The 13,752-nt window shown below is 40.2% G+C and overlaps 1 protein-coding gene across 1 annotated transcript in view; it reads left to right on the plus strand.

Annotated features, from left to right (window-relative positions):
- kif20bb (kinesin family member 20Bb) overlaps nt 1-13,752 on the plus strand; it is a 33,368-nt gene that overhangs the window by 4,876 nt on the left and 14,740 nt on the right. The window contains exons 6-18 of the mRNA XM_034194731.1: nt 3,191-3,375; nt 3,531-3,573; nt 3,701-3,846; nt 4,062-4,134; nt 5,231-5,342; nt 5,593-5,664; nt 6,231-6,377; nt 6,993-7,155; nt 8,487-8,777; nt 11,228-11,331; nt 11,633-11,753; nt 12,546-12,654; nt 13,046-13,107. Of these exons, the coding sequence (XP_034050622.1) occupies nt 3,191-3,375; nt 3,531-3,573; nt 3,701-3,846; nt 4,062-4,134; nt 5,231-5,342; nt 5,593-5,664; nt 6,231-6,377; nt 6,993-7,155; nt 8,487-8,777; nt 11,228-11,331; nt 11,633-11,753; nt 12,546-12,654; nt 13,046-13,107 (1,628 nt within the window). The remainder of the gene's footprint in view (nt 1-3,190; nt 3,376-3,530; nt 3,574-3,700; nt 3,847-4,061; nt 4,135-5,230; nt 5,343-5,592; nt 5,665-6,230; nt 6,378-6,992; nt 7,156-8,486; nt 8,778-11,227; nt 11,332-11,632; nt 11,754-12,545; nt 12,655-13,045; nt 13,108-13,752) is intronic.

Consider the following 13,752-nt stretch of genomic DNA (forward strand, 5'->3'; position numbering starts at 1 on the left):
TCTTTTTTTTTTAAACAGCGCATTGTGTTCTGCGTCCTCATCAGGCAGGCTGGTCGGCATCACCGCGATTGCTCTCACTGCCTCCGATGCGCTTACCAAGTGTGCGGGCTCGGTAAGCGCTGTAGCGGGCCACTCACACCGCCCCATTGTCTGCTGTGCGGAGTTGCGGCCAAAATCTGACAACAGGTCCAGAGACTACGCTCGCTGTTTTGATGCAGAGTGCTCCAGCAGCCCACAAAGATAGAATTCTTGTGGAAAAATTCGCAGCACTGCATGGTCTCGGTAACTGCAGCCGCAGAGCTCCGTGGCCACTGAGAGAGGTTTGTATCTTTTTAATGACTTGGATTCTTTGCGGGTCCCGCATCCGTCCCGCAACGGTAACACCGGAGGCAGTGAGCGAAGAAATAGCACGCGCATTGTGCTCTGCGTGTCTGCTTGTAAGAATTTTCTCGCCCAGAAGTAAAAAGAGCGCCAACAACTACCCATAACCTTGTTCTTCACTCGGAAAAAGACACCTGCATCGAGGTGTCACTCAGTGGAAAAACACGCTGCGGAGCGGCGCCACGACGAAGAGGCGTGATCAGAGGAACTGTGAAATACTGGTGAGTCACTATTAATAATTTCTTATGTGTCCAACCTCGTAGGTTGATTGTTACAATTAAATTCATTAGTTCTAAAAGCCATCATAATTATTTATAGGAAAATACTCTGTTTTTATTTCTCAAACAAATGTTTGGGCCTGAAAACAGGTTTTGATCTTTGGTTTCATTCTATAATACTGGACTTATTTTCTACCAAGGTTTGAACTTTGAGAGTGTTTACATAGGAGAGAAAAGTGAGAAAATGTTAATGCTTGTTTGAGAAAAGTGTATAAAGTGTGTAGTGAGGGGTTTTACAGCCTTAAAACATCTATAATAATTGTAAAAAATAACGCTGACTACTTTGCGGATTTCGCCTATCGCAGGTTATTTTTAGAACGTAACTCCCGCGATAAACAAGGGACCACTGTACTTAAAAAAACAATTAAAGTAAGAACTGGGCCCTCATTTATCAATGGTTCAGAAGCACAGATTTGTGCTTAAACTGCTTACAAACATTTCTACTCAAAGTGTGGAATTTACTAAATTGGATTTAGGAATACGTGTAAATATATGCACAGCTCTGGCTGTGTACTCGCAGCATCCAGTGATAGAACAAGGAAACTGCAACTAGAAAGCATTGCTGCCGCCACATCATGCAATGCCATCGAGATACATTCTTTATTTCCTTGAATTAATAAACACACAGTCAGTAATTATGTGGACTTAATTCACACGTGTCGCCTCATTGGTGTCAAAACCTACAAAAACACTTGTGTGAACTAAACAGCAGTTTTTGACCTCAGCAATGTTACACAGCAGGAAGTAAATAGTTTCTCTCCTGCAATTTTATATATATAAAAAAGGGCACAGTATTTTCCCTGCTGAAATTTCATTAGTAGAGATTTTTGGCAGCACAGTGGATTAGTGGTTAGCACTGTTGCCTCACAGCAAGAAGGTCATGGGATTGAGTCCCACCTGTCCTTTCTGTGTGAAGTTTGCATGTTCGCCCCGTGTCTGCGTGGATTCCCTCCTGGTGCTCCGACTTCCTCCCATATCCAAAGACATGCAGATAAGGTGGATTGGAAACTTTGAATTGTCCATAGGTGTGCGTGCAGGTGTGAATATGTTTGTCTATATGTGGCCCTGCAACAGTGGTGTCCTGTCCAGGGTGTACCCTCATGACATATTGCTTGAAGCAGGCAGCTCGACACAGTATCACTATTTCAAGACAGACATGTCACTGCACTATGCTTCGATGCCTTGCTTCATAAATGGACAAAATCTCTGTATTTCTTGGATTTTTTGAGAGGAGGAGAGTTTTGGCGTGTGTTATTACTCTCTTACATACAGTATTTTATGATGGCACAGTCACATTATGACACAAGTACATATAACACAAGTATATTATTACTCTTTAAAAGAAAAGTCAAAAATGTCAAGATGCACATAGAACTTTTATTACTAAACACTGTTTCATGACACCTTGCCCTTTAATGTGCTTTGCAAATGCTATGTTGAAGATCGGTCAGTAGATGTCGCCATATTTAGCTGTATGAAATGCTTCAAAACACTGGACCATTTCTACACAATTGCTTCATGTTGATTCAGTGATTCAAAAAGCTTTAGTTTCTCCATTGCTAGTGTACACTGCTCCAAGCCCTGTGACTGGTGGGACAGGCTCCAGCCCCCCTCCCCAGCACTGTAATGTCACAGGAGCACAACGGATTCTGAGACAACTCTAACCATAAATCATTAACTACTTATTCTGATATTTGTAAAGTTTTATGCTAGTTCTTGTGGTGAGCTTCTTAAAGCTTGTTAAAATTATGTCCGTAAGTGATGTTGATGTCTAAATTAAGAAGCAGCATGTGACCCTATGACTGACTGGTTGCTGCCAATGCTTGAGCTCAAAACGTCTGGTGGACTTGCCGTTGCCGCTCTCTGCATTTATTTTTGTCATCTCTGCTGTGACCACACACAAACACCTCGTGTTCCATTTCACAAACATTAATTTTCTTTGGTCTCTTACCATTACTTTCTGAATCAGTGATGCCGGTAGTAACGCGTTACTCTAATCTGACCACTTTTTTTAGTAACGAGTAATCTAACGCGTTAATCTTTCCAAATCAGTAATCAGATTAAAGTTACTTCTCCATGTCACTGTGCGTTACTATTATTTTTCATTGTGGGTTGATAGCAGCATTAAACTTGGTCCGTGGGCAGGAGGTCGGGGTTCGACTGAACTTAGAACTTAGTTACTTTTACAATTGAGTAATCAGTAAAGTAACTAAGTTACTTTTTCAAGGAGTAATCAGTAATCAGTAATTGGATTACTTTTTCAAAGTAACTGTGGCAACACTGTTCTGAATACAAATGACCATGAAGGTGGATGAGCATGTGCTTTAGAACATATGGGATTTATCAACAGCTGATACTTATTGATGTGCGTACAACTGGTGTTGTGTTTGATAAATACAGAGTTTTTGTACTTCGACACATATTAAGTTTTGTTTGTGTGGCAGCATTCAGAATCTTTTCTCTGCACAGTTTGATAATTGTGGGCTCTGAACTCTCTGCTGAAAATCATCCTCTGTGTGGATGCCCCTCAGGTCCAGATCACGACTCTGGTCTGCTGCCCAGGTCTCTGTCTGTCATCTTTAATAGTATCGGTGAGCGCCTGTACAGTCGCTGTGACCTGAAGCCTCAGCGCTGCAGAGATTTCAGCAGACTGACCCCAGACCAGCAGGCAGCAGAGATCACCAGCAAGAAGAACCTGTTCAGGCTGCTGAAAGAGGTCAGACCAGACCTGAGATCAGATGTGAAAGTTAGAGGTCATTGTCTTCATTGCAGATTTAATTCAAATATTTATTTTTTTATTAAGGGCACAAATGTCTCTTCTGTTAAGTGTGTTAGCATGTGTGTAATCCATCTGTTTCTGTTTCTGTACAGAGTGATAAAAATTCATTGACAAGTAGATCTGCTCTTCTGGAAGGTGAGTGATTCTGTTTCAGTGCTTACAACTGTCAGTTTGACACCTCGTCCTGTGAAAGGTCAAATCCTGACCTGCAGTAACGTGCGTGTATGTGTGTCTGTGTGTTTGTGGATGTATGCGCACACAGCCTCCACATTTAGCGGTGACGGTAGCATGAACAGTACTTCAGAGGCCGACTCCTTCTGTTTGGGTGTCAGTGCAAATATCCGTTTCTCCGTCTGGGTTTCCTTTTGTGAGATTTACAACGACAACATCCATGACTTGCTGGAACAGGTCAGTCGCAAAGACGTCACAAAACAGGGGCAATCAACACAGAAAACATTTCATCTGGTTTGAAACCAGCTTCTGTGAAATAAGACAAATGATTGGAATCATCACGTTTGAAAAACTGAAAACTTTGAGAGTTTCTCTTAATTGATAAATTAGCGCAGACACACTTTATTGTTGTCACCGGACGTGAGGGGTTCTTCCTGCTTTATGATCTTCAGGTACCCAGTGGGAACCACAAGAGAACCGTTCTGCGTCTTTCCCAAGATGTCAAAGGAAACTCCTTTATCAAAGGTAACACTTTCACTGTGTGATGTCACAAACCCGTTCAGCATGGAAACGAGCGTAAGTAAATCCACATCAGAAATGGGATGTTGGCATTTGTTTAGTGAATCCTCAGGCTTCCAGATGAAATGTTGAGCAAACTACGGCGTGTTTGAAAGATCAGTGTTTTAAAGCTGATCTTCTCATCTTTAATGTGTGGTCACTTGCTCCAGATGTAATTACCATGTTAGCGAGCATCTAGTTTTACCTTGATGCTTCCCATTTGCTCTTAATGCCAGGATGCTGCTAAGCAAAGTACTGAAGTGCGCACGGAGAGCAACTTGAGGATTAATGACATTGCTCCAGCTGAAGTGACCTGTGTGAAATGATAAAAATGTCACATCATGACAGTGTTTCCCCTAGAATTTTTTTCAGGGCCACGGTACTCACTGACCTCACTGAGTCATGAGGTCAAAGGTCACAGGTGTTTGGTGATGCTGATGCCTTTCACCAAGATGAAGGGTATCACTTGTATTGTGAGGGAGCATCAGCGTCGACATTTTGGTCATGTGGCCATTTTCTCTGTGCATGATCCAGTGTACAGGTGCCTGTGTTGAGGACCTCAGCAGCTGGAGAAGGTCAAAAACATGCCCACGTTTCACCTAATGGCAGCAGATAGATGGTTGCTGTGGAGACAAAGGGGATGGACCGGTTGTCTGCCTGGGTTGTTGCCATGCAGGGCCTAAGACATTTCTGTATGGTGGATGTGGCAGTGTGCAGCACCAGCACACGCTCCCAGACTAGACCAGTTTAGGGACACCTTTGTGATATTATTGTGTGAGAGCTAAGTGCTGGTTTTTTAACTTCTTCACCCACTCTGTCCTTTTTGGTTGGAGGTTGAACCAGGATTCTTCAATCACAGTGTTTAAATTTGACAATTTTCAGGGTTTACTCAGATACGGAACATGCCCAGAGGTCTGCTGAGCCAAATCTGGTCGACACTTTTCCTAAAAGTTTCAGGAGGCTTATTTTGAAAGTGAAACGGAATGAGAAAGCCAAGAGTGGCTAATGAGCTTTGGCTCTGTGTCTTCTGTGGTTGGTGATGAATGGGTGTGTCGTGTTTCAGATCTACGCTGGGTTCAAGTGGACAGCTCAGAGGAGGCCTACAAGGTTATGAAGATCGGCAAGAAGAACCAGAGCATCTCCTCCACCAGACTGAACCAGCTGTCCAGCAGAAGGTGAGATCATACCGAATCAGGCTGCTGCTTCACACCTCAGTCACATCAAACATCCCCACGAAGCTTCCACAGACCACATTACTGATGACATCACCGTAGTCTGCCTATGAAACTCAGAATGTGAAATTTCATGGTTTCTGTCACTTGTTAAGAAAATAGTTTTGTTGAACTCATGAGCTCTGTCTGTCAGTTCAGATTGTAAATTGGATTAAATTAAAGTTTTAAAATACTGTATTTTGTTTGTGCCCAGTCACAGCATCTTCTCCGTCAGGATTGTCCAGGTGGAGGATGTCGGTGTTCCCCGAGTCATCGGCATCAGCGAGTGAGACCAACCGGACAATATTGATTGATTTGATTTGTCAGTCTGCTGTATTGTTGTGAAGTGCACACAGACTTCACAACAGTTTACTTGTATGTCTTCTAAGTGGAGGTAGATGCGAAAAGGAAACATTTAAAGGACTCAAATGTTTTGCTTGACAAACAGATTCTGAAATTCCCCATTTTTGTATATTTTTATATATGTTCGTTAGTGCTAAGAAGTTGGATAGGGCAGTATAGTTACAACTAATGGAAAATATCTTCTTTTCATGGCCAGAGAATGTTCCTTCTGGTAGATTTAACAATTTGAACACTTTCATGTTTCTGTATTTGTGTGATTCTTGTCTTTGAAATTTGATGAATGACTGTTGAGGTTATTTGGGTTTTCTCCAACCCTAAAACTGGTTACAGAAAGGAGATTTGTTTGTGTGTTAGTAGAATGTTACACCTCACCAGCTTCATCAGACCTGCCTCCAGCTCCTGTGGCATCACTTCCTGCTGATACTTTCAAGGTTTTGTCCAGGATGCTATTTTTATTTATTTATTTTTAAATATGTTTTATTGTTTTAGGTTGGCGTTGTGTGACCTGGCAGGCTCGGAGCGCTGTTCTCGCACTCAGAACAGCGGCGAACGTCTGAAGGAAGCAGGGAACATCAACAGCTCTCTGCTAACGCTCGGGAAGTGCATCAGCGCCATGAGACTCAACCAGCATGCCAAGTATGACTGACTTTGTGTGTTTGTTCAGACATTTGATAAAGATTTTTATTGATTCTGAAATTATTTTATTTGTTGTGTGCACAACAGAAACATGGAACTGGATCTTAGTGTTGAGTGTTGTCATTCTTTGTGATCGTTAATTAATTATTCAGCCAAAACACTTGAAAGAGGTCTAGTTTGTGATGAAGAGTTTCAGCCATTTCTTATCGCCACTGTTTGACAGTCTGACACATTCTGTCAGCTCTGTGTAACGGTCTAAATCTCCTTTTCAGCTCGAACTTTGTTGTACAGAACTCCAAGCAACAGTTATTATTGATTAATTAGTGAATCATTGCATTTATAACATGTGTGAATATGATACATATAAAAACATTTATATTCTAAAGCAATTTATTGAAGTTGTTTTTTGTCTAGAGAACATTTCAAAACTCAACAATATAAAAGGTGATGTAAATTATTAATTTATTTAATTATTTTCTGCCACCAAATGTCATATTTGCTTATATTTAATCTTTCCTTCTTGGCCACAGAGTCCACTGGTTCCTCTGAAAGATCTCTTATTACAGCGCGGTGCTTGGTTCAGTCATCCCTCACAGGGTCTTTGGCATTTTGTAGGTTCCGACATCACGTTCCCTTTAGGGAGTCCAAGTTGACCCACTTTCTGCAGTTCTTCTTCTGTGGTTCTGGTCACGTCTCCATGGTAGTCAACATTAACCAGAGCGCTACCTGCTTCGATGAAACGCTGAACGTCCTCAAGTTCTCTGCCCTCGCTCAGAAGGTCAGCGCACACATAATCGGCATGTGCACATCTATAATATCACCTTCAATGGTAAATTCAGTCAAACCTTAAAGCAAATCTGTCTTGGCTCATCAGTTTAAAGTTGCAAGTCCTAAAAAAAAAAAAAAAAAAAAACTACAGCTTTTATATTTAATTTGTTTGAAATATAATTTTTATCTTAAGAAAATGATTTCCTGTGAAGGAAACAGTTTTTGTCCACTGTGTTATTGTTAAAAGCATCTGTTGTTCATGTTTCCTGCCAGAGCAACGCACGTATGTTTGAGATAATTTAAAGCTGGAAAAACATCAGTTAACTTTTAGAATATGTGACAATAAAGCTTGTTCAGTACTGATGATATAATGATTAGCCTTGGCATTTCATCTGCAAAACAGTGCATGAAGGACTAGATGGATATGCGAAATGGTCCTTTAAAGGCAGTAAATGCCATCACCTTGTAAGTTCTTTTGGATTCTCCCTTTTTGCTTGGGATCCCGCAGCAGATCCAGTATGTATCTGTGTGTTGATTTGGCACAAGTTTACGCTGCTGCCCTTCCTGATGCAACTCCATATTACATAGTGTGCACGGATGGTCTTGAACCGGGAACCTGCGCTGATCGCATGGCTACCACACTGATAAATGCCATCCTCTTGTAAACCACCATATTATAAAAGCATATAATGAGGATTAAGTCATTACCTTTTTTTTTTTTTTTTTTTTTTATTTAATGCACCAAATCAATACAAAAATCAAATTTGTTTTGGGTGTCTGCCCCCTGATGGACATGTTTGGGTTGCAGGGAATAATTACTACTGTCACATGCATGGCTGTGTGGGACAGGAATTGGGACTTCCAACCTATAGACCTGGCTTTGCGGGTGTAACCTGTGATGGATTGGTGTCATGGCCTCTCATCCACTTCACGCTACGGTATCTGAAGATAAGCACTGGCCTGATGAGCTTCGGGATAGGACTTATTTTTGCATGCATGATGGAAATTATGAGGTGGATGAAGCTGCATGTAGGCTGAAACAAGGTTGTTTTCATCCAAAGCCTCAGCCCACCAGCCACCAAAGCTGCCCCTGCTTACTATAAAACAATAACTAAAAGCTTACTTGACAGTAACTGGACTTCTTGTTGGACTTCAGAATATTCCACCACTTGTCAAACTGATGTTTTTAGACCTAGTTTGGTCCAGAGGTTCTGAGAGAAGCTCAGGATGATTGTGATAAGTGAAGTGTTGAAGGAGACATCGGGGAGAAATATTGACTATTCACCAGAACAATAAATATGTTGTTTTTAAAATATATATATATTTTTTTCCCTCTCTCAGGTTGTTGTACTAAATTCCAGGCCAGCTCTTCTGGATGACGCCCCCCAGAGGTCAGCCATGGAATTATCTATGATCATCAATGACGCTGACCGTCGCAGAAATGTTTCAGGACGAGGACGCAAAAGCTCACTTGTTGCCTGGGAGACTAGTCTGGAGGACGTGCAGGAGGATGAGGATGGTGAAGAGTGGGAGGAGGATGAGGAGAGTTTGAAGGAGGGAACTGTACTGGAGGCAGGAGATGATGAGGAGGAGGAGCAGGAGGAGGAGAAGACAACGATGGATGTGGATCAGGTACCTGCCTCCATCACTAAATCTACAGACTGTTTGAAAGGAACCAGCTTCCACACACATCAGCTGATTCCTCAGCTTTCAGATGATTACTGTCTTAGACGGTATTGCTTAAATTTTCATTGTTACGCAGATGATACCCAGCTTTATCTATCCATGAAGCCAGAGGACACACACCAATTAGCTAAACTGCAGGATTGTCTTACAGACATAAAGACATGGATGACCTCTAATTTCCTGCTTTTAAACTCAGATAAAACTGAAGTTATTGTACTTGGCCCCACAAATCTTAGAAACATGGTGTCTAACCAGATCCTTACTCTGGATGGCATTACCCTGACCTCTAGTAATACTGTGAGAAATCTTGGAGTCATTTTTGATCAGGATATGTCATTCAAAGCGCATATTAAACAAATATGTAGGACTGCTTTTTTGCATTTACGCAATATCTCTAAAATCAGAAAGGTCTTGTTTCAGAGTGATGCTGAAAAACTAATTCATGCATTTATTTCCTCTAGGCTGGACTATTGTAATTCATTATTATCAGGTTGTCCTAAAAGTTCCCTAAAAAGCCTTCAGTTAATTCAAAATGCTGCAGCTAGAGTACTGACGGGGACTAGAAGGAGAGAGCATATCTCACCCATATTGGCCTCTCTTCATTGGCTTCCTGTTAATTCTAGAATAGAATTTAAAATTCTTCTTCTTACTTATAAGGTTTTGAATAATCAGGTCCCATCTTATCTTAGGGACCTCATAGTACCATATCACCCCAATAGAGCGCTTCGCTCTCAGACTGCAGGCTTACTTGTAGTTCCTAGGGTTTGTAAGAGTAGAATGGGAGGCAGAGCCTTCAGCTTTCAGGCTCCTCTCCTGTGGAACCAGCTCCCAATTCAGATCAGGGAGACAGACACCCTCTCTACTTTTAAGATTAGGCTTAAAACTTTCCTTTTTGCTAAAGCTTATAGTTAGGGCTGGATCAGGTGACCCTGAACCATCCCTTAGTTATGCTGCTATAGACGTAGACTGCTGGGGGGTTCCCATGATGCACTGTTTCTTTCTCTTTTTGCTCTGTATGCACCACTCTGCATTTAATCATTAGTGATCGATCTCTGCTCCCCTCCACAGCATGTCTTTTTCCTGGTTCTCTCCCTCAGCCCCAACCAGTCCCAGCAGAAGACTGCCCCTCCCTGAGCCTGGTTCTGCTGGAGGTTTCTTCCTGTTAAAAGGGAGTTTTTCCTTCCCACTGTAGCCAAGTGCTTGCTTACAGGGGGTCGTTTTGACCGTTGGGGTTTTACATAATTATTGTATGGCCTTGCCTTACAATATAAAGCGCCTTGGGGCAACTGTTTGTTGTGATTTGGCGCTATATAAAAAAATTGATTGATTGATTGATTGATTGATTATTGTTTGGACCAAAATATCACATTCTCTCAGAAACACTAAAGGACATGTCATTTCATCAGAACACAAGCCAACAGTTAAAATCATTTGATCTCAGATTTAGCACTTTTTAAATCCAGTTTACCGTTTGATTAGAACTGTTCAACTCAAAAATCACACCTCACTAAACCAGACTAACCTTTAAAAAGATTTCTATCCTGTAAAGAAGAGTAAAATAACTAAAGTATTTTAATGTTGGTTTTTGTTGTTTAAAGCTGGTGGAAAAGAACATATTTAATCCACCAGTAAGCAAAGGTAAAACTAAAGTATAAACTACAAATCAGTTTAATGATTATAACATTGACTTCATAGGTAAATGTGTTTTGAGTTACAATAAGCTGGTTTGAACTTTTCTGCAGCAAAGTCAGACTGAAATAAATTGTTACGCAATGTTTCACAGGTTTAAGTTCTAAAACAACACATTTTTCTCTTTTTAAAAAAATTTGTCATTTCTCAGGTGCTCTTACAGTAAATGTCATATTTCCACACTTTCGGGTTTACTGCATTCATTAGGCCTTTGTCCAAATGATTGAAAGAATAATTGTATATGAAAAATCAATCAAATATATTAAAATAACAGCATTGGAAATATAACCACTTAAATTTACAACACATCAGAAAATAAAACACATCAGAATAAAACTAAACACGGCTACCAGTCCAATGAAAATTTCCACACTAGTCAACCTATCTATTTTTGCCTTTTGGTGTGATGTTTTCCCTCAAGACAAAATTGACTTAATTGACACATTGATTTAGACTAGTGTTAACTGGCCAGTTAATGTTATTGGATGGTTAATAAGAAATAGTAAAGCTTCTTGTTGCCACTGAAGAGGTGAAAACATAATTGGAAGTGTCCGGTTGCACATTTGCCTTACTAGATGTAAATAAAGGTGACATGTTATACAGTTAGCTGCTTACCTTAGCCTGTCCATCCTCTCGTGGCACTGCTGTCCAATGAGGGTTTTGCAGGGCTTCTGCAGTCACATTAAAGTGTGTTTGTGTACATTCAGGATGATGTGGAGTCATCGCTGCGTTTGGTCCTGGAGACTCAGATCAGAGAGGAAGTGTGTGCTGAGTTCATGGAGCTCTACAAAAAGATGGAGAAAGACTACAGGTGGGTGATGTTTTTTATTTTTTTTTAATTAAGTCACATAAAGTACCGAGTGTCGAAAACATGTTTGACTCTTACATATTTGTAAGTCTTCAGTCTAGATTTCACATGTTGTCTTTTCTGAAGCTTGTAACTGTGACAATAATTGGAAAAAAAATCTCAGCTTTTGAATTATGACATTTTGAATGTTTGAAGATAAAGACTCACAGTGATGAAGATGTTTATAGAACAAACAGAACTTTCCAGGGTGTTTCAGCCTGTTTATTTTCTGACAACTTGCATCCAATTTGCATCCTTGTGTCAGTGATCGCATCGAGAGGGAAAGGGAGATGTTGGAGGAGCGGGCAGAGAAGAGGATCGAGATCCTGAAGAACCTGGTCAACAAGACGCTTCCTGAGGCTTCCATCCAAACTGTCAACACCAAGGTGAAGGAGAACATTCTTATTGTCCACAGTCTGCTCTGAAGCCATTCTTAGTCTCTAATTCAGAGAAACGATTTTTCTCTGACGTGATAAGATCACGATCATTTATACTGAAGGTTCATCCACAGCATCACATTTGATATTTTTTTAAAAAACAGGAGCTGGAGACTTTCTGTTAATTTAAGAATGGCACAAATTTTGTGAATTTATAGTTTATACATAACGACCGCATGGAAACATTTTAAATTATGTACTCAAGCATTAAAAGGTATTCACTCGTATTTTATTAGTTTTCCTTTTACTTACAACCTTTGCACAAATGTTTAAGCATCTAAAAACATTACAAATTGCATTCACTGTATTGTTTCAACTTGCATCCTTACAGTGGATTTTCTTTAAATATAGCTTCAGTTTTCAATATCACTTAACTGAAAACAAAGACAAATGTAAAAAAATCTAAATACAAGTAAGCTGGAATTTAAATTGTTAAAACTGAGCTGCATGAAAATGGTGGATGTGACAACGGCCATCATCAGTGCATGGTCGCTGACAATGAATCCTCTCTGATTGTGTTTGCTCCAAATTTTTGTGTGACTAATTTTGACTATTAGCCTATTTCAATCAGGTGGACTTTTGTGGAGCTTTTCAGAGCAGCATTCAGGTTTAACTGCATATAATTCTGGAAATGTACACATCCTATTGTTGTTTGCATGATTCTTCACAAAGTTTTTATTTTTATTTTTTTACTTTCTGCTGCTGGTAATTACAATTGCTAATGAATCTTGATTATTTCAGGAGGCAGACCTGGAGGGACTCATCAGTGCAGTGACTGACGATCTCCAGAGGATCCGAGAAGATGCTCAGAGCGTCCACCGCTATCTGAGCGAACCTGTCAGTGACACGGGTAAACAGATGGTCATCCAGAGACGTGCTGCAGTCAAAGTTTAACAGTATGGACATCAGTAAATGACATCAGTGGATGAGAGTCCACGCCCAATTCATCAGACAACATTTATGCACTGAAGTGACCGTGGTTTTTATTGGTGTCACTGAATTCTTGGAGCAGTAATGTATTTTATATCTCAAAAACAGCTTTATGAATTACTTTCCCTGTCAGGAACCAAATAAAATTAAATAAAAACCACCCCATCATGCATTACCACAGAAGTTCAGGTCTAGTGTCATTTTCTTTATCATGGACTGCACATATTCAGAAAGTCTTTTGTGTGTGTGCGTGTGTGTTGGCGAGCTGAACTTGACCTCTGACTGCTCGCTGTTTTGCTTCCTACTTGCAGAGCTGGAGGCCCTGCGATTGGAGAATCGTCAGTCACGTGACCAACTGCAGGAGGTGACAGAGGTACTGTGGACTGTCTCTTGGTAACATTCTGCCAAAGGGTGAAAGCAAGGTGAACGGCCAAAATTTTGGCCCTTGAGGACTTAAAAATGAAAATTACAGTCGACACAAGTATAACATCAAATGTAAGTTGTTCTGTACATTTCAGAAATGTATACCATTTATAAATCAAAACAAATATTAATTCAGTTTCAATTCAATTTTTCAATTTATTTTCATTTATATAGCGCAAAATCCCAACAGAGTTGCCTCAAAGTGCTTCACACAGATAAGGTCTAACCTTACCAACCCCCAGAGCAACAGTGGTATTAAAACCCTTCTCTTTCTTAGTCAACAGTGCAAGAGGAATGGGTCTTCTAAGTCAGGCATGCTGTCTAAGCTGCTTCAGTGACCTGGAAATACCAATTATATACATGAAATACTAATTTCAAACATATTCAGTAATATAAATAAAGTACATTTTGTTTTGACAAAATACACTTCTTTTTTTTTTTTACATTTTTACATTTAAGAGTAAAATAAATAGTTATTAGTGTTATCAGAGATTTGTCTTTTTTTTAAACTAACGTAACTTGGTTTTGCCAAAAAGCTATTTTTTTTAATGAATTGGTTTGAGAGTATGCATGGATCATTGTGTCAAAGTGCTTT

The sequence above is a fragment of the Thalassophryne amazonica genome, chromosome 18 (genome assembly GCF_902500255.1).
Source record: "Thalassophryne amazonica chromosome 18, fThaAma1.1, whole genome shotgun sequence".
Taxonomy (NCBI): domain Eukaryota; kingdom Metazoa; phylum Chordata; class Actinopteri; order Batrachoidiformes; family Batrachoididae; genus Thalassophryne; species Thalassophryne amazonica.